Raw genomic sequence first — 18,279 nt, forward strand, 5'->3', positions numbered from 1 at the left:
GGGGGGGGAGGGGGGAAAGGGAAGTGAGGAGGAGGTATAAAAATAAAAACCCACAGTAGGCCTCAGAAGGCTGAGCACTAAGAACCTCCCCCAGCCCAAGTCCTCCCAGCCCCGCTCACCTCAGGACGGACTGCGTGGGGCCCTGGGCCGCCATCCGCCTCCATGAGGGCCTCCGGGGAGGAGCGAGGCCCGTACTCCTTCATCTCTCTGAACTGCCGCCTCGAGTGATCGGGCCTCGCCTTGGGGGGGGAGGAGGCACGGCGTACATCACTGCTGCCCGCGGGTAGGAGCCCTCACTTCAGCCCTGCCGAGCGCCTTCCACAAAACAACCAACCACCACCAGGCGCACGAGGAGAAAGGGCGGAAAGAACTACTACCGCCGCTTATAAAGGCTCGGGATGTACCACCCTACGGCGGGGGGCGCAGGCCGCACCGCTGTTCTCGCGAGAGAGGGACAGGCCGCCGCACTGCTCTCGCGAGAGGTGGGTAGGCTGTACCACTGCTCAGGCGAGGCGGGGGAGCAAGGCGTCCATTTCCTGCAGCGTGGGGGAAAGGGGGGCAGGGTTCAAGTGGGGGCTGCAGCTAATTCCTAGGGGATGGAGGCTGTCTGGCTCCCGGATTGCAGAGAGAAAGAAGGGACTTGCAGGAAACTCTTCTATCAGTCTCCTAGTTATGATAAAGCGCCCACTGAGGGTTTAAAACACAGAAATCCATATTTGGGTAACTAAGGAAGAACAGAAGTAGCATTCCTGATAGCAGCAGATACCTTCCGAGGCCTCTTTGTACAAAATCAGGAAAGAAAACCAGGCAAACACTCTTATTGCAAAAAGAAAAAGGATGATTGAAAAGGAGGGGAAAAGGGAGAAAAGGAGAAAAAAAGGGAAAATGGAGGGAAGAAGTGAAAAAAAGGAAAGAAAAAAGGAAAAAGGGGGAAAAAAATGGAAAAAGTGAAAAAAAAGGAAAAAAGGAAAAAGGGGGAAAAAATGGAAAAAGTGAAAAAAAGGAAAGAAAAAGGAAAAAGGGGGAAAAAATGGAAAAAGGGAAAAAAACACACCTCTCAGTAAGTCCCTTCAACAGCAGACTTCTATTTCCTTGCAGCTGGGATCCTGTGCTGTTATTAACACACAATCCTCCCTTCCAAACAGAGATGCATTTCTAATTATGATTACATGGAAGACAGACAGTGCTTATGGCTCTTCCTCCTTGAATGCCAGCCACTGCCCACACTTTTCTCATTCATACACCCATCAGATCAGCTCTCAGCTGAAGAGATTTTCTCTTCCCATTCCATCTTTCACACCAGCAACCCACCCTTCACCAGGCTCAAGTGATGAATATTTACCTGGAAGCACAGTGGTTATCAGGAATGTGAAGAACAGGCCACAGCCAGGCACTGACCTCAGTTCACAGCAACACAGAAAGCAATGCTCACAGACACAACGCGTGGTTGATACCTACCTCCTCCTTTCAGAAAAAGGCAAAGTCAGAATGGATTCAAAGCAGTAACATAACACGAAGGTTTACTGGCAAAAAGAGACTGGTTAAATGAATTTCATCAGGGTCTTGAGGAACGGGTAAGGTGTGATTCTATTTTAAAGCTTTGGAAGGGATATTAATGAAAGCACACACTGAAATGAATTATTACAGTGATCAGACATTGCAGTCGTTTACTCTCAACAGCACTTTTTTTATGAGTCATATTTATATATTCAATAATTAAATATAAACTGCAGGGTGTCACAAAACAAGGAAAGATGTGAAGCCCAGACTGTCCCTGGCTTACATTTCTCATCACTGTACCTTTCACTTCACCTCTCATTTTACATGCTGCTTAAAGCAGTAAGAAAGTTAATTGCAGACTCCTTACTTTTGTGAAACTTCAAACCTACTTCAACTTAGTAGAAAACCAACCAAACAAAAACCACAAATAAACAAAAACACAAAACAAAGAGAGGAAGAGGAAAAAAAATGCTAAAAGGCAGACAGGAGAAGAGAGAGATACTGACAATTTGGACTGACAGAACCCGGGAAGTAGGGACAGAATCACAAAATGGTTGAGAGGTTGGAAGGGACATCTGGAGGTCACCTGCCAACCCCCTGCATGAACGGGGCCATCCAGAGCGTATCCAGGCAGCTTCTGACATCTTCAAGGATGTCAAAACTCCACAAGCTCTCCGCGCAGCCAGCGCTCCATCATCCGCAGTGCAAAGAAGTGCTTCCTGAAGTTCAGACAGAATCTTTTGTGTTCCAGTTTGTGCCTTCTGCCTCTTATCCTAACGCTGGGTACCACTGAAGACAGCACAGCCCTCTTCTTCGCATCCTCCCTTCTGGTATCTATACACATGTTGATAAAATCCCCCCCCAAACGTCCTCTTCTCCAGGATGAACACTCTCCTAAAGACAAAGCAAGTATCTTCAGACTGTCAAAAACATAGCAGACAATGTTTTTTGCGACCTGTTCTGTTCAGCAGAACACGACGTGCTATCATTAATTCTCATTTAGAATTATTGGCAATCAAGATATATGCCACAGGCAACAAGAAGAAAAAATTGCAGCTGCACTCTGATCAAACTTTTATGTAGAGTGGATAGGCAGGTAAATAAAAAAAGCTGAATGTAACAGGTCAACCATGTGCACATCCACATGTACTATACAAGAACACTCAAAAATATTGACATGGGACAGTGATCCTATAGTTTTCCTTTTCTCTTTCAGTTATATATATGTATAGTTAAACAGCACATAGGAAAACGTCACTATAGTTTTTTTCACCATGGCCAACAGGAAATTTCCACAAATATAAAAATGTAAGTATTTAAACTGTTAGATTTCTTCAAAACATAATACAGCTGAATGAGAGAAATATAGTTTCTCAGTATGTAACTAGAAAAAAAAAAAAAAAAGATAAAAAACCTTCAGGAATTTGCACAATTCTCTCAACCAACTTTGCAGTCTGAAACACTGCAATCCTTGCTACAGCAGAACACAGTATCACCAAAACAAATAAATGAATTCCTGGAGAGCAGTGATGCCATATGGATACTGCATGAAACCTCACTATACTACAACACTGGATTTACATTCATTATTTTGGAGGAAGGGAACGTGGCAGTCCCTTCATGTTTCTCCTTGCTGGCTGCTTACCCAGGAAGCATTATTGTTATTACTTTAAGAAGAAAGGTGCTGGTAAGTGCCAGAAGGGCAAGGCAATGGTGCTGACTGTGAAATGCCCTGTTCTTTGGATGAACTGTGTAAAATATTTTCTTAAAAGATTCCATGTTAAAAATATTAAGAACAAAAAGATCTTCTTAAAAATACAGAGTATTTTTCCCTCTTCTTTTAAATTCAGAGGTTAGGGAAAAGTGTTTGGCTAGAATTAACTACAGGTTTGCTGTAATTAACATATAAGACAACGCCCTCCATAACACAGGGCCAACCACAGACTCCAGACAAACATGATTGCTTTAGGTTTCAAGTGGCATATGCATCTCTATTTTCGTATAAAAGGAACTGAGACATTTCTGGAACCTTCACTGCAGAGTCTTTGCCAGTGTTCAGCTTTTGGGCAAAGGAAATGTTGCCACACTGCAGAGTCACGATCTTGAGGATCAAAGTGTAAAATCATGATTCAGTATCTGATCCAGAACTGCTTTCTCGGCTGATTTCAATTTGTAGAGATGGTAAATTATCCAATCGACTCTTTTTTTGCCGAGACTCCTCTTTTTCCTTAATGAGAGCACCCCAAACCCGTTGGAGCTCTGAATCATCTTCCTCTGGAGATGCCACGGAGTTTTCAGGTTTATCTGAAGTCTTTTCTTGTGTCTTCGGAGCAGACCCTAATCGGGTCCATAAATTACCTAACAAGATGAAAAACAAGCACATTGAAAAATAACAGGAATGTATTGCCTTTCTTTAAACTTGTACTCCAGCACAAAACTAACCTGATTTCTTCTCTCTGGTATCAGAGTAGAGGCCTTTTACATCCTGCTTTGGGATTCCTAACCGGCTGTGTACGTCCGATATTGGCTCTCGACGAGGAGCAGAGATGCTGCTTGGAGGCTTAACTTCTGGGGAATGTGGTCTTTTTCCCAGTCTTTGCCGCACATCTAGGGATATTTTCAGTGATTAGAACAACAAAGATCACGTTGCATTTACTTTAGTTCTGCCTGCTAATTTGATACTCATTGCACACTTCATAGAATTCAGAACTACACAAATGTTCTCATCTTCTCTATCCTCTTTTCACTAAGTCCTTCATTTCAGATTTCAGTCTCAGCAATGCTTGCAATAAAATGTTACCCAGATTCCGCTGTTCTCCGGCAATAAAATGTGGTATTTAATGTTTTCATCTTAATATTTTGTCCAGATGACCCAAAAATTAGCTGTTATTCCATGGCTCGCTGCATTTGTTTTAGCAGCCCAGCATATATGTATCCAGCATAAGCTACGATTATAAGGTAATTGTTCTGCCTTCAATGATTTTTTTTTTTCAGATTACAGATACTTTGCCTTAAAGTTCTAATACCTCTCAATATTTTACAGAATTAAATGGAAATAATATACAAATCTAAATATACTGACACTTAAACCATGATCAGTCAGATAATTCTCTGGATACTATCTGTGTCAGAAGTAGCTGTAATTACACACACCTGTGTGTAAAAAAAAGCCAAAAAAAGCAAGTCAATTAGCATAAAATAAATAAATAAAGACTGCCATTTGAAAAAATACTTCCATATACACATATATACAGGTATATGCATATATACTTCCATATGTGTATTATTTCATGTAGTTAGTGCCTCACGTTTCAGTTTGCACATGAGCTCCCCCCCAGTACAGGTTCCCATAATGTCATACAGAATCTGCCTCACTAAGTAAGCAAATTAAAAGGGACAAAGTGTGTGTGGGGGGGGGAAATAAATGCAGGCAAAGAAATTAGATAAAAATAAATGTCACTCTTTCACTTAAATGTACTTCACTTTTCCCTCAAAGCAACCTCCAACTCTGCCTCTTTGTGAGGATAAATTAACCATTCGAATGCAGAAATTGCTGCTGAATAGAATTTCCTCATGTTTCTAAGTTGCATTGGAGGACTGATGTGAAATGACTACATCAATTATTAATAAGACAGTCATAATTCTGCACAAAGTAAGGGTTTCAAATTACCTGATTTTACAGTGCTGTTTGGCTGGCGCAGCCCATTGTTATTCTGACGTTTTTCTTCTAACAGTAGTCGTACATCTACAACCTTGTCTGATAATCCTTTACTGCCAATCCTGTTTTTCACATTACTGGTTGCTATGCTATCTGCTCGCATGGAATTCCTAAATAAAACAATAATAAAGTCCCTTAAGCAAAATGAAATCTAGTGCAGTTCTCGGATCTTCTTGTATGGAAAATTATAGAAAACAGTGTTATCAGGATTGCTCTACTGAGAAACAGAGGTAAAAAAACAAACAAAAAGACCCAAAAATGTCACTTATATGAGCACGTTTTTCAGTCAGAATCCAAAATCTAACTGTAATCACATGAACTCCTCAGTATCCGTTACAAGGCTTGTCTCAATAATATCAAGTTTGTCTCTGTAAGGCTGTGCCCTCTGCATCAAAATTCAAAGCAAATGAACAACCTCAGAATTGGTACAAAGGTCTGATGTTATAATGAACCATTACAATGACTCATACTGCCAAAGGGATGTGTATTAAAATTATTTTGATTGCCCACAGTATGTGTAGTTTTGGTTAATGAGTCCACAATGAACATAAATTACTTTTTTCTCATCTACGCCTGAGGATGGCTGCCCTACCTATGAAATGCAAGAGCTTAATTTTGCTTGCTTACATTTCCATTGATTCCACTTTGAGCTTTATTATCATCATGGTGCTGGGTTGCAGAAATCTACAAAGGAAGCTGCATTTTAAATACATTAATTGGAAAGAGAAGACCGATACAGGCTTTTCTGTATTTTGCATTTCACCTCTAAAATGTCTACTGCAAAATTATGTTAAGAATTGAAACAGCAGCTTCAACAGTTTGCCTTTAAGCTTTGACAGTACTGTCACTGATTACATTTTAAATGCCTTTTCACTGACACTTCTAAAGAACAGGGAACCTTTACCTAATATTTTTCAGTTGCGATTCCACTTCATCTGCATACATTGTCATTTTCATGCTCTTTTTGGGAGAGGGGGTCGATATCATTTTCAGTTCAAGATCATAGTCCATTTCATCAGAATCAGACCCACTGGCACTCGATCGTCTCGCCGTACCGCGGTCTCGGGACTGTTTGAAAGGTTGTAAATCATCACGGTACTCTACAACAACTCTGTCGTCTTCATCCATATCCTGAACTTCTTCCTCCTCCTCTTCCTCCTCAATAGGCTCCTCAGGAACATTTACCAAGCCTACAGCAAAACAAACAGATTCTGAGAAACTGAAGTTTATCATTTATCGTAGATAAGAACAAGGCAGAAAATTATTACTGTAAAGAAATGATGCAATAAAAATGAGTCTCTGTAGTTCTTCAAGGCTAAAAAGAGAATATTTTGCAAAATATTCTAAGTGGAATCTATACTACAGAATAACCTAAGAGGGACAAAATCACTACAGGAGAAAAAAAGCCCATAGTGTTCCACTACCTCAGGATACTGCTCAAGCTTGTAGATGGACTCAACACACAAGGTATAACTGCCTCTTGTTGCGGGGGCAGTTCGTGCTGAACTAAACATAACAATTCCTATCAGCTTGCAGGACTTAATGTGACAACTGCTGGCTTATGAGAATCATTCTCAACTCCTGTAAGTAGTAACACCAAAAATAATGCATCCAGCCCTCCACTTCCCCAGTTACATTTGTACAGCTCTGACACGTTGTCAGCAATTACCCGAATGCCGATGTTTGTAAGGAGGAGTCAGGCCAACATCGTCCCCAATAAATGTCCTTTTCTTTATCACATCCCGATGGATTCGACGTGAATGGTATCTCCGTTTCCTGAAACACCATAAAAAGAATGATGTTCCTATCACAAAGCAATGAGCTGTAACCAATCCTGGATTAAGCACGTGCAATTATCACTCATTTCAGTAACAGACATTTATGCCAGAGAACCGTTCTGCGCGTGTGTTCTGAATACAAAACTTTTTACTTTAACAACAAAATACTCCCCAGCAAATACATCATCACTTTGCAAAAACATTATTCACACTTCAGATATATCTACAGAAACCAGAAGAAAAAAAAAAAATCTGCAAATTACAGCAGCTTTGAACCACCTTGTCTGAGTATCTGCAGCGTTCCAATTCCTCCATCCTGCACTCACCAAGAGTTACTAAGAATCCCCTTCATGCCTCCATAATTGGGATTGCCATACTTCATGTAATACTGGCTTCTCCTTGCAGCTCCCAGTTCTTTTTTGTCATCTGAAAAAACATAAGTTAAAAGAATATTTCCTTTCCTCCTTGAATATGCTTTGCTAGCATCCAGTCAGACACACACAGAGTGAAAGGAAGACTGATTATGTGTTACAGGTCCCTGGTATTTCAGTTTCCTTTCTGGATGATACAATTTTGCTGACAACCCAAATGAAATTTCTCCCACAGTTTTATTTGTGCCCAATTCCATGGAGACTCTGAGTTTCTGCATATCAGCGTAAAGGAGCGTTACATCCCACTGCAACTGCTGGAAGCCATACTTACCTTATTCCTGACCTTTCTTTTCTTTATGGATCTGCCACCTTCCACATGGCTCAGAAATTATATGCATTTTCATTTTATTCATAAATATAATTTAATATCTCAACTGCATTAAGTGATAATTTCCATCAGTACCTCATAAACATCACAACTGATTTCCGTATTTATAAAATGTGAAATTTTCCTCTGTGGAGAAGTGCATTATAAAACCTATCCTATGGTATTGGGAAGAATGCCCTGAACCCAAGATAATATTTTATGTACAGTAATCTTCATACAACATGAACTGGGTTTAATTCACACACTAAATGTGTATTCATAGCAAAATCTTAATACCTAATAATTAGCAAAAAACCTAACAATTTTGCAAATAAAAATTAGGTACTTCAAGTAATTAATTAGTCAACAAATAAAACTGCAACAAGCAATTAATTCATTATGCTTGTTCATTTACCTTTAGTAGCAAATCTCATGAATAGCTTGTTTCCTTTAGCCAGTTTATTGGCAGGGCGAAGATCATTACGCAGGAGAGAATCCTCTTCTACCTGGGTGAGGGCATCCAACTTTGGGGGCAAAAAAGGTATTTTGGACTCAAAAATAAAATTACTTTTGAATGAAAATGGATTGCTTGCAGAAAAGCAACCCCTTGGTTATTAAATTACTTTTCAGATTCTGTTCAGACTAACTCCACGTCTTTCTTGACAAATTACTACGTAGTTGAATTTATTTTTTTTTGCCAAAAGGTTTTAAATACTTTTGTCTCTTTCTTCATAACACTTATTATTATTTAGTAAGTTTTCAAGTGAAACTACAATATGACTGAAATAAATAAACTTGGACACTGAAAAAGAAAGACTTGATTTCTTTTATTTGTTTGTTTCATCTACAAATGGTCTCACCAATGGGTTCCCCTGCCCTCACAGTGACAGGCATTGTTGTTTTTTATTTCATTTATAACTGCTTTCCATAAGCTAAAATTCAGATTTCCATAATCTGGGTGAGTGTTTGCTGAGCCATTCCTAAAGAAAATACTAATGACACCCATTATATATATTCAACCAGTGAAGATTAAACTCCATACAGAACATCAATGCGTATGCTGATGCCCACACAAATCTATAGGCAGCCTAAATCCCCTTTTTCTTTTCCCCACTTTATACACTGCCTTCTATATTGAAAGGCTGCTGCCTTCCATTATTTTTCTTGCATTGTCTCCTTTAACAGGATAGAGCAATCAGTCTAGCTCTTACATGCTGGCTGCCCTATCAGTCTTCAAAAATTACTTTCACAAAGCACTTTTGTGAGGCTGTTCTCACCAGCAGCACGTCTGCACTTCCTGCCTTTTTCCCCACCTTATTTACTTTGATAATTAAATTGTAAATTATGAGCATATATGGTAAAAACTATGTCATGAATACTTTCCATCACTCAGAGCAGAACTCCCATAATGGGGTTTTCATTTGCTTTCTATACTGACCTCAATGTCACTTGGATTTTCATCCTCAACCTCTCCTTCTTCTGTCTCATCATCAGTACTTTCCTCCTGTTTTTCTAAAGAGGAAAATAATTGAGAAAAGAAATCTACATTTTAATGTTCTGGTTCATTTGAATATTATTATCTACAGTCTCTGAAATCAGACTGAAGGTGTTATCAATTCCTCTGTGCAGCCTAGAGTGATCAAAACAGTGAACGTCTACAGAAATCTGAAGCACACATGAGCACAGATTAACATTAACCAGACAGACCCCATACAGGTAAGTGCCAGAGGTATGGATTATCAATTTACTTAACTGAAAACAAATGAAGTTGCACTGTAATTTCTAAGCATGACAGAGATCAGCAAGGACAAGACTGCAAAAGGTGAAGCAAAGCCTGTTTCCTTCCACCTTCCTTCGAAATGCTGCAAGTACCTACAGGTATCCAATATTCACAATGTGAAACAGGTTACTACTCAAAAGCTTACATTTTCTGAGAGATGTGGAAAAACTCAGTGACTCAGTTCTGAAGTGAAATAGCTAACAGGAGAGCACACACTTCCAGAACTGCATATACTGTGCGTTGTCTAAATAGGTTTTTCAGGTTTTCTTTTGTTGGTTTTTGTTGGTTTTTTTTTTTAGCTCACAGGAAGAAAATTGTTGTTGGAAATTGTTTTTGAGCCTCCCTAAAAGACATGTGACTAAAAAACCCTCTTCTATATTTCACAGTTCCTTGTCTTAAATCTCCTCTGACTGGACTTGACAACTTCTAATATGGAACCACGGCTATTAAAAAAACCTTAACAACTACACCCAAGTTCAAAGGAAAAAGTAAAGCACAATGAACCAATCTGACTCCAAAGAGAGAACGTCAGGAAACAAATCAGCCAAAATCAAACATTAGCTGACCTCTATCAGGGAACAGCATTCAAACATCTGATTTTATGTTAGCTTCTCACTGTAAAGACATGTCTCCTGCAACCCTAAATGTCTACATAGGCCTCAAGTTCTTATTTAGAAATGAAACGTACCTGAGCCAGGCTACTTTAATATATCTGTAAGCACCTCACACCTAAGATGTAATCTGCACAGCTTGTACTCCATCCAGTATCCCACTTTTCCAGCTGAACAGGTGAGTAAGATTATGCAGGAGGAATTTAAATGACATGATTTTGATGATGCAATGTGGATACTGTAGCCAACAAGATTAATATACATATTTTTATGCTCCATTTTAAAAAGACATTCACTAATCTGTAAAAATTTTGTAACAAATCTTACTTGAAGCATTATCAATATTTTAAAGTCACATGGATGATGGAGGAGCCACTGCATTGTAGAGAAAAGCAACAAGAAGAAAAGGGAATGAGTTAGAAGCATCCCCAAGTTTAAAGCCCAAATTTTACAAAAAGGCTTTTGGTAGCACTGTGAATATAAAATAGAGAGATTGTCCATCTGCATTTTGTTCAAAGCAAAATCTGGGAAGAGTTCATAAATAAAACACCTCCCTTCACTTTGTACTCTTCAGGACAGTACTTTGAAACTATTTATCATATTGGTCTGACTCTTAATTTACACCTCTAGAATGAATTTACAACTAAAGCATTCAGATACCAAATTTGTCACAACACTGAGCTGTGCGTTCACTGCTTTGCTCTTTTACGAGTGACCCTTCAGAGTGCTTCTGTCTCAAAAGTAAAACAGTCAAATTTAGAGATGATACACACAGCAGTGAGGTGGTGCTTTAGCACAGCAGTGTGGATGGTGTGCATGGATGGTGAGGTATCAAGCCAAAGAATAAACCACGGTGTTTCAAAACCAGCACATTTTCTTACACCTGCTGTTTCCACAGTTAAAATATCCATCCTTCCACTGCCTTTGCAAGCACATAACAGACTTATTTCTGTGCAATGTGTACCACCACATCTGAATCCAACCCTGCATCTAACATGTTCAGTACTGACCAAATTACTGCTGTTGGTCTAACTCCAACCCACCTTTTAAGAAGTAGTTTCTTCAAAAGGTTTCCAAGATGAAAGCCTTTTTTAAAGTGGCAGAATACATTTACCTGAAACTATATGATAGAAGCTCCTTCAGTAATTTAGATTACGCAGTACCCAAGCACAAGTTTAAAGTTTAACTGATTTAACCAGATGACATCTGTATATGCAATATCTCATCTACCTTTCTTGGTTTTTTCAGCTGTCTTCTCTTCATTGTTTTCTCTGCCTTTTGGTTTCTCTTGATCAGGAAAGGAACTCATGTTTATTAGAGCCCGTGTTGCTGTTACTTCATCAAGCCAGACCACATTGCCTATGACATACAGATAGAAACATACACAAAAATAAAATGCAGTTTGTGCCACATGCACTGCCTTACTGGAGGGAAACTGCAAACAAAAGTTCAGAAACGTTCTTATCATGGGACATGACTAAAATGTAATCAGATACATCTTTCATAAGGGAATTCCTGTTCTTCAACCCTTGTTCACCTGGGGGACACAGCTTTCATCCTGTTACAAAAACACAACTCATCATAGCCAAACCCACCAAAATGCATAACCACATTTATAAATCAGAGCAAAGAATACTGAATAACAGCCATTGTATATCTTAAATGTGTTAGCACAGAAATGTAATTAAAGAACAAAAAAAAAAAAGAAAAAACAACCACCCAAGGGTGATTTCTCCTTTTTATTTAAATTTAACCAAACCTTGGACCTTAGCACAGAATTCTGTTAACCTTTTCCAAAGAGCAGAAAAATAAGAGACTGCTCAAGCATTTTAGAGGCACAGGTTAACAACATGAGTCAGTAAGTGCTTCATGGATGTCTCAAGTATCAGCAGGTGCTACTGAAGTAAAACTTTAGGCCCATTAAGAGCATTTCATACATGTTGATGTAGAATCTTCTATCCTTCTGCAAACCTCACTGCAAGTATACTCCTCACAACAGCCCCTGCTATGTGAATTTGCATTCCCTTTCCAATCTATGCATGTCTCATTCATCAGCCAGCTTCCTCCTCCCACTAATTCCTCCCTGAGAAGGAACTATACAAACATAGGAACAAGACTGCTCCTTCCCAGCACAAAACCATGCCAACCTCTCTAGTTGCATACAGTTAAATAATTTCCTCTCTGAACATTATCCTTTGTGACACAAGCAGATACACTATTTGCGCCAAAATGCAAGCAGCACATTTTTAGACCATATTTTCCCACATCAGAACTACTTTCTGTTGTTCCTTTCTGATAATTTCAGATTGTCAACAGCTCCTCATCATGTTTTCTTCACTCCGTTTTCTAACTTGCTTCTCTATGCACCAGTCATCTTCCCTCTTCAGCACTTCTAACTGTATTAATTAGAGCACCATATTTTGAACACCACCACTTTAATTTGTAATGAATACAATTCACATCCTCCACAAGTGACTCTCTTGCCCTGACACTTTGATCACTGGCCACCCTTCTATCTACCAGTGTATTTATTTGAGTCTCCTTCAGTGGCAGTAATGTGTGTAATGCTAAGATACTTAGGTCATTTTTAAATCATTTTCTTTCTAAATACTCATTCAGACAGTGGGTTTGATTTTCACCACACGCTATTAATTCTTTCCTTATAAATCTCTTTTGGCTAAGGTTAATGAAAGGGAAACAGACAGACAAAGCCACAAAGACATCCAAGGTACAGCTTCCACTGATATAAAAGATGAAGAATGACAAACAAAAGATTCCATTTACTTACATGAAGTATCATCTAACCACTCAATGTGAGCAGGAGGATATTCTTTGAAATAGGCAAAGATGTCCTGTGTACTCATTTCATCCACACCACAAATGTAAATTGTGTCCAGTCTCACTTTAGGAATTGCTGTAAAAGAGGAAGAGAGATCAAACTGACACTCATTTCTACAAAGCAAGCATTTATGTTCATAATATATGGATTTATAAAGCAAACATTTAAAGTAAGCTAAAGGTGTAGAAGTATGATGCTCATCGATCTACAACACTAGAACTTGAGTTACTCCACACTGTAAAATGTTAACTGAGAATTAAAAAGAGATAAAGGTGGCTGTAACACTACAAACACTGGGAGCTGCAGGTACTGAAAAGCATCAAACTGCCTTATAGAGGTTTTCTTCTCTTTTTTTCTTTAAAATGCTACTAAAGTAATTCCACTAAGTACTGAAGAGACATAATACTAATGAGACCCGTGACCAGGACATAATATAAGTTTTGTACACATCTCATGGAGAGATTTTACAGGCCATAGCTTAGTTGGGCCAAGCTGCCAGCTGGACAAAGGCCTTGGGAACAAACTGGATGCCAAAAATGCCGATCTGTTGTGTGTGCACATCTCTCAGATTATCTGCTTATACTCCAGCACGTCCAGCTTGTCATCTTACAGCACATGTGCCATCACTCATGGAATCTGATCTTTCTATGCACAGGACAGAGTCCTATGCTCACACACAAACACTGTCTAAGGCCTTTTCAAGGAATTTAAATATTCTTAAGGCAGCACTGGTCCTGAAGACAGATCTTGGACATATACATTAGGTGCCACTGCCAAATATTAAATAAAAAATGTTTTCTTTTCTGGTGTCAGTAAAGTAAGGAGTGAAAATGATAAGCACTGTTACAAAGTAGTTCAAAAAATCGTTTTTAAAATAAAGTGATTTCTCTTGAAAATTATCTAGGAAAAAGGTTAGGAGATGTAGGAAATAAAATAGTATAAATCAAATAAAGGAACTGCGAAGAAGTAAACAAAGGGATCTTTCCTTCTTGATTGCTGGATAAACTCCTACCTTTCTTCATCATGTCTCGATCCAGAGCTACATTCCTTTGGGCAAGATTGACTTCAGCCCGAAAATGGAAGCGTTTTGCTCTTTGTTCCTTTTTCTCAATTGCTTCCTGCAAAATGCAAAACGATGCAGTCAAAAGAGGAACAGCACAGCCTTCCCAGCAACTTACATCATATGACTGGATAATTAAAATACAACCGACCAAGCAGCTACAATCTATATTAATAATTCTGTTATTTCTGAAGAGATCTGTATGTTTCAGAACACAAAAAGAACTCACTGAAATGTTACTGTGCCATTTAATACTTCTAATGCAAGTTTGGCAGCGTAATGAGGATCAAGACACGTGGAAGACAAACTATCCTGAACCCATGCCCAGCTTCCATGATGAAACATTAAAATTTATTTTTCCTTCCTATCAAATGTACAAACAATATACTAAAAAAAAAAGAAAGCCTGCCTTAAAATAAGCACTTTCACCACCTTTCTCCATCTTAAACAATGAACATTCATCATTTAACAATATTGAAATATTGTCACTCACATAAAAGAGAAGGCTCATCTCTCTCAAACATGCAATACTGAGTGGCATCAGTGCAATTTCAGTACAAACATTTTCAGGTTTTGGACACAAATTTTGCTACTTTAAAATTACAAGAGAGAACCTATCCAGATGTCATTTGCAAACCATAAAGGAGAATTCTCTAGTTATAGAAAACAGTGTTTTCATAATAAAAGCTTCCATGCATTCTTAGGAAAGAAATGAAGCATTTCCTCCTTTCCTGCAGCAATAATTAAAACACTTCAAAGAATCACAGGACAAAAATTACCTTGGATGTTACATCTATTCCAGTAATGAAACTTCCAGCTTTGTTTTCATATCTCCTACTAGTGTCCTGAAACAAAGCAAAACAGTGACAAAAACTCAATGAATGCTGACAGCGACATAATCACTGTGCTAAAACAAATCAGGCCTATGAGAAATCCATCCTCTTCCCCTTGATCCTTACTCCAAGGTACACATCCCTACAGAGACAGGTAAACAAGCACTTAACCTCACTGACAGCAGTGAGATTTAAAGCACATCAAGTGAACCCAAATTCCTCTACTATGAGAACTGTGTGCTTTTGCAATATTTAATTGCTCAGGTTTTTACTTTGTCTCAGCAACACAGCAAAAGCCATCCAACACCTTTTCCTAACTACACTTTTCACCACTTTGGTGTCAGGTGTAATTTTCTTGTAAAACACACACAGATTTAACAGGCCTGTTATAAACATAGGCGACTCCTGAAATCTGCCATTTTCAGTTTTGAAGAAAGTCAGAATGTCAAACCATTTCCACAGTTCAGCAAATGTCTTTCACTTCTATTTTTTAATCATTATTTTAAAACCAGCTCCAAAAACAGCAATATGAATTATCACTGGTTTGATAGGAGGCTACAGACTGAAAGGAACAAATAAAACTCCTTTCCACCAATGGAGACTGCTGAAATCTAAGCCTGCAGTGAACGACACGATCCTTGGAGCAGTGACCCAGCCCTGTCCCTGTCTGCATGTTTAACAATGCTCCATTCTGGAAACCTCACAACCTCCTCCTAGGGAAGGTTTGTGACATGAGGATCATATCTTGTCTTGTTATCTCTAAGGATAAATGTGCTGTTTACCCTTGTGCTTCGATAATTATTTTGGCTAAAGGCCTTTTTCTAGAAAGTAGGTCAGTCAGTTAGAAAACAGTCACACACTGAGCCTAACAGCTTTTCTTAGTACCAAACTTCCCTTAAAGTTGCAGATATTTAAAAGACATGAGAACAGCAAAATAAACGGATTACTTTTTCAATGGGAAAAAAAAAACAACCAAACCACCACTGTTTGGGGTGACTGACGGAGCACAAGGAAGTCCATACAGAAGGGTGCTGTCTCTTAGGCCACGTATTTGGTAAAAGCTGAAGCACGTCAATCAACCAGCTAATTAGAGATTAGTTTCTCAAGCATTTTCCACACGCGTTTTCAGAACAAAAGCCTACTTAGGAACGGAGATCAACTCTGACCCACTTTCATACGTTCAACCTGCCCGTACCTGAACTTATCTAAGGAAAGCGAGTAAAAAAAAAGACACAGAACAAGAAACAACTCTCAGAGCCCGCACCGCCTCCCGCTCACACCCCCGTTCCTCAGCCTGTTCCCCCCGCCCTCAGCTCCCCACAGCCCCCCACCCCTCTCCTCTCCTCACCTCCCTCTTCCTCCCTTTGCCCCCTCGCTCCCCTCAGCCCCCGCACATTCCTCCCTCCCGCCCCGCGAAGCCCCGTTCCCTCACAGTCGGGCCTCCAGGTGCCTCAGCGCCGCCCCTACGTACCCTGCCCCCCCTCAGGTGCCGGTCCCTCCTTCGCTCCCCCTGCCCGTCCCTCACCGGGATGAGCTCTCGGAGCGATCGTCTCACGGGGATGGTCTCCAGCTCGCCTTCTTCCACCTCCATAGGCTCAGGCTCCGGACCGCGGGGTTCTGCCGTTGTCGCCGTTGCCTCAGCTTTCACCGAGATCCGCAGGCCCCGCACGGCCGCCATGGCTCGCCAAGCCCGCCCTCCGCCCGGCCAACGAGACGGCCCCGCCGCGGTGCAGAGCGCCGCCGCCCGGAGCCACCACAGAGACGGCAACGCGGATAGAGCGCCGCCCGGAGCTGCTGCAAGAGCGGCGCCAACGCGCTCAGCGCGGCCATAGAGACGAAGAGAAAGAGCGGCTCTTCCGCTCGCCGCCATTTTCCCATGCTACAATGATAGTAGCAGAGGTGGTCGGGCTTCTGCAGACGTTCGGGTTTTGCTCCTCCTCTGTGCTGTTCAGGAGCAGTGTGTCTGTATGTGTCTGTTCTCAGCTCGGTTGTTCCCTTTGTCACGTACTGCTTTCCCACCCGGGGATATGTCGAGAGAAGCCTTATAGAGTCATAGGAATAATTTCATTATTCCCTTCACTATGTTAAATGAGCTTTACAATTCCATTCCGCAATTCTCACGAAACAAGTTCTTTATTTTGCTAATTATCCTAATTGCTCACTGTAGTTCATAGCTATCCCCCTTGGACACAATGGTACAGAACTGCTGTATCTCAAGGCTTGCTCCTGCCTTGGCCAATAGCATCAGTATTTTGGCATCCGTGGCATAACACAGCTGATGGTTCTACAGCTGTATTTCCTCAGCTCATGGTCACCAGCATCACATCCAGCTAATTCCATCACAAATTTCTAATATTTCTCTGGTTACATGACCCTCCCATCCTACTTCATTCCTCAGTTTTGCTGCTTCTCGAACCAGTCCTCCAGCACACCCCCTGTGATAGGTTACCTTAGGACAAGAGGTAGTGGCCTTAAATTACACCAGGGGAGGTTCAAGTAGAATATTAGGAACAGTTTCTTCTCAGAAAGAGTGGTGCTGCAGTGGCACAGCTGCACAGGGAAGTGGGAGAGTCCTCGTCCCTGGAGGTGTTTGAGAACTGTGGGGATGTGGCACTGAGGGACGTGGGCAGTGGGCATGATGGGGTGGGTTGGGGTTGGACTTGCAGATCTGAGAGGTCTTTTCCAATCTTAACAATTCTATGATTCTAAAATTCAACAGCAGATCTTAACTTTGGTATAAAGAAATTTTGCAGCTGGCAACATAAAACCTCCTCCCCTCATCCATACTCATCACACACTCTAGATTTATTTATTTTTAACAGCCTCTGCACTGAGGTCTTTAACAATAGTTAATGTTAGTTATTTTGCCAGAACTATCTTTGGTGCTGACATCACACAGCCAGCACCTGGCAGGAACCACCAAGTGATATCACCACAGGTGATATTTCCATGCCAGATGTGAATGGTTATGGGAGAAGCCACGTATGCATAATGTAAACGTGAGAAGTAAACAGGGCAGAAACACCTGCTCTGAGCAGCAGATTCTGAAATAATTGCTAGAGAAAACACTTCCGTGACAGAAATGCTATTATAAAGAAAATAAAGGATACATCTTTTTCTCCTTTTGACTTTCATCTTGTAAGTAGAACGCAGTGATCTAGATCTGTATATGATGTAGACCACATTTACAAAGCCTGACCCTTCAATGTAATAGCTGGAGCAGGATTCTGTGACATCAGGTTGCCTTGCACTACTGCTATAAGTGTGCAGTTGAAGCCATCACTTCACCCAGGTGCTTACTTTCTTTGTTTTAAAATCCTGGAATGTTTGCCTAGGACAGTTCCTTGCTATATAGCCATACCACAACCCTCTCTGCTTGACATGATCTCATGACTTGCTTATTGAACTCAGCATAAAACTTT

The 18,279-nt window shown here is 40.3% G+C and overlaps 1 protein-coding gene across 2 annotated transcripts; it reads right to left on the reverse strand.

The window, feature by feature from the left end:
- Positions 1-2,557: 2,557 nt before the first annotated feature.
- Positions 2,558-16,612, reverse strand: NCBP3 (nuclear cap binding subunit 3). 2 transcript variants are annotated; one of them, XM_019621890.2, is made up of 13 exons: positions 16,329-16,612; positions 14,804-14,869; positions 13,977-14,082; positions 12,914-13,039; positions 11,356-11,484; positions 9,173-9,246; positions 8,150-8,258; positions 7,323-7,422; positions 6,888-6,994; positions 6,123-6,408; positions 5,171-5,328; positions 3,943-4,107; positions 2,558-3,858 (listed from the first exon to the last, which is right to left on the reverse strand). In XM_019621890.2, the coding sequence occupies exons 1-13, from the start codon at positions 16,533-16,535 to the stop codon at positions 3,623-3,625; spliced, it is 1,869 nt and encodes a 622-aa protein (XP_019477435.2). In that variant the 5' UTR covers positions 16,536-16,612; the 3' UTR covers positions 2,558-3,622. The 2 variants fall into 2 exon arrangements, with proteins under 2 accessions (XP_019477435.2, XP_010720193.3); XM_010721891.3 differs by having other exon boundaries at positions 16,383-16,609.
- Positions 16,613-18,279: the final 1,667 nt, after the last annotated feature.

This window comes from Meleagris gallopavo, chromosome 21 (genome assembly GCF_905368555.1).
Source record: "Meleagris gallopavo chromosome 21, MGAL_WU_HG_1.1, whole genome shotgun sequence".
Taxonomy (NCBI): Eukaryota; Metazoa; Chordata; class Aves; order Galliformes; family Phasianidae; genus Meleagris; species Meleagris gallopavo.

Coding starts and splice junctions, on each gene's coding strand:
- NCBP3 (XM_019621890.2), bottom strand. CDS start 16,535: ATGGCGGCCGTGCGGGGCCTGCGGATCTCGGTGAAAGCTGAGGCAACG. Junction 11,485..12,913: donor GTGGTTAGATGATACTTCAT/GTAAGTAAATGG, acceptor TGTATGTCATAG/GCAATGTGGTCTGGCTTGAT. Junction 6,409..6,887: donor TTACAAACATCGGCATTCGG/GTAATTGCTGAC, acceptor GTTTTGCTGTAG/GCTTGGTAAATGTTCCTGAG.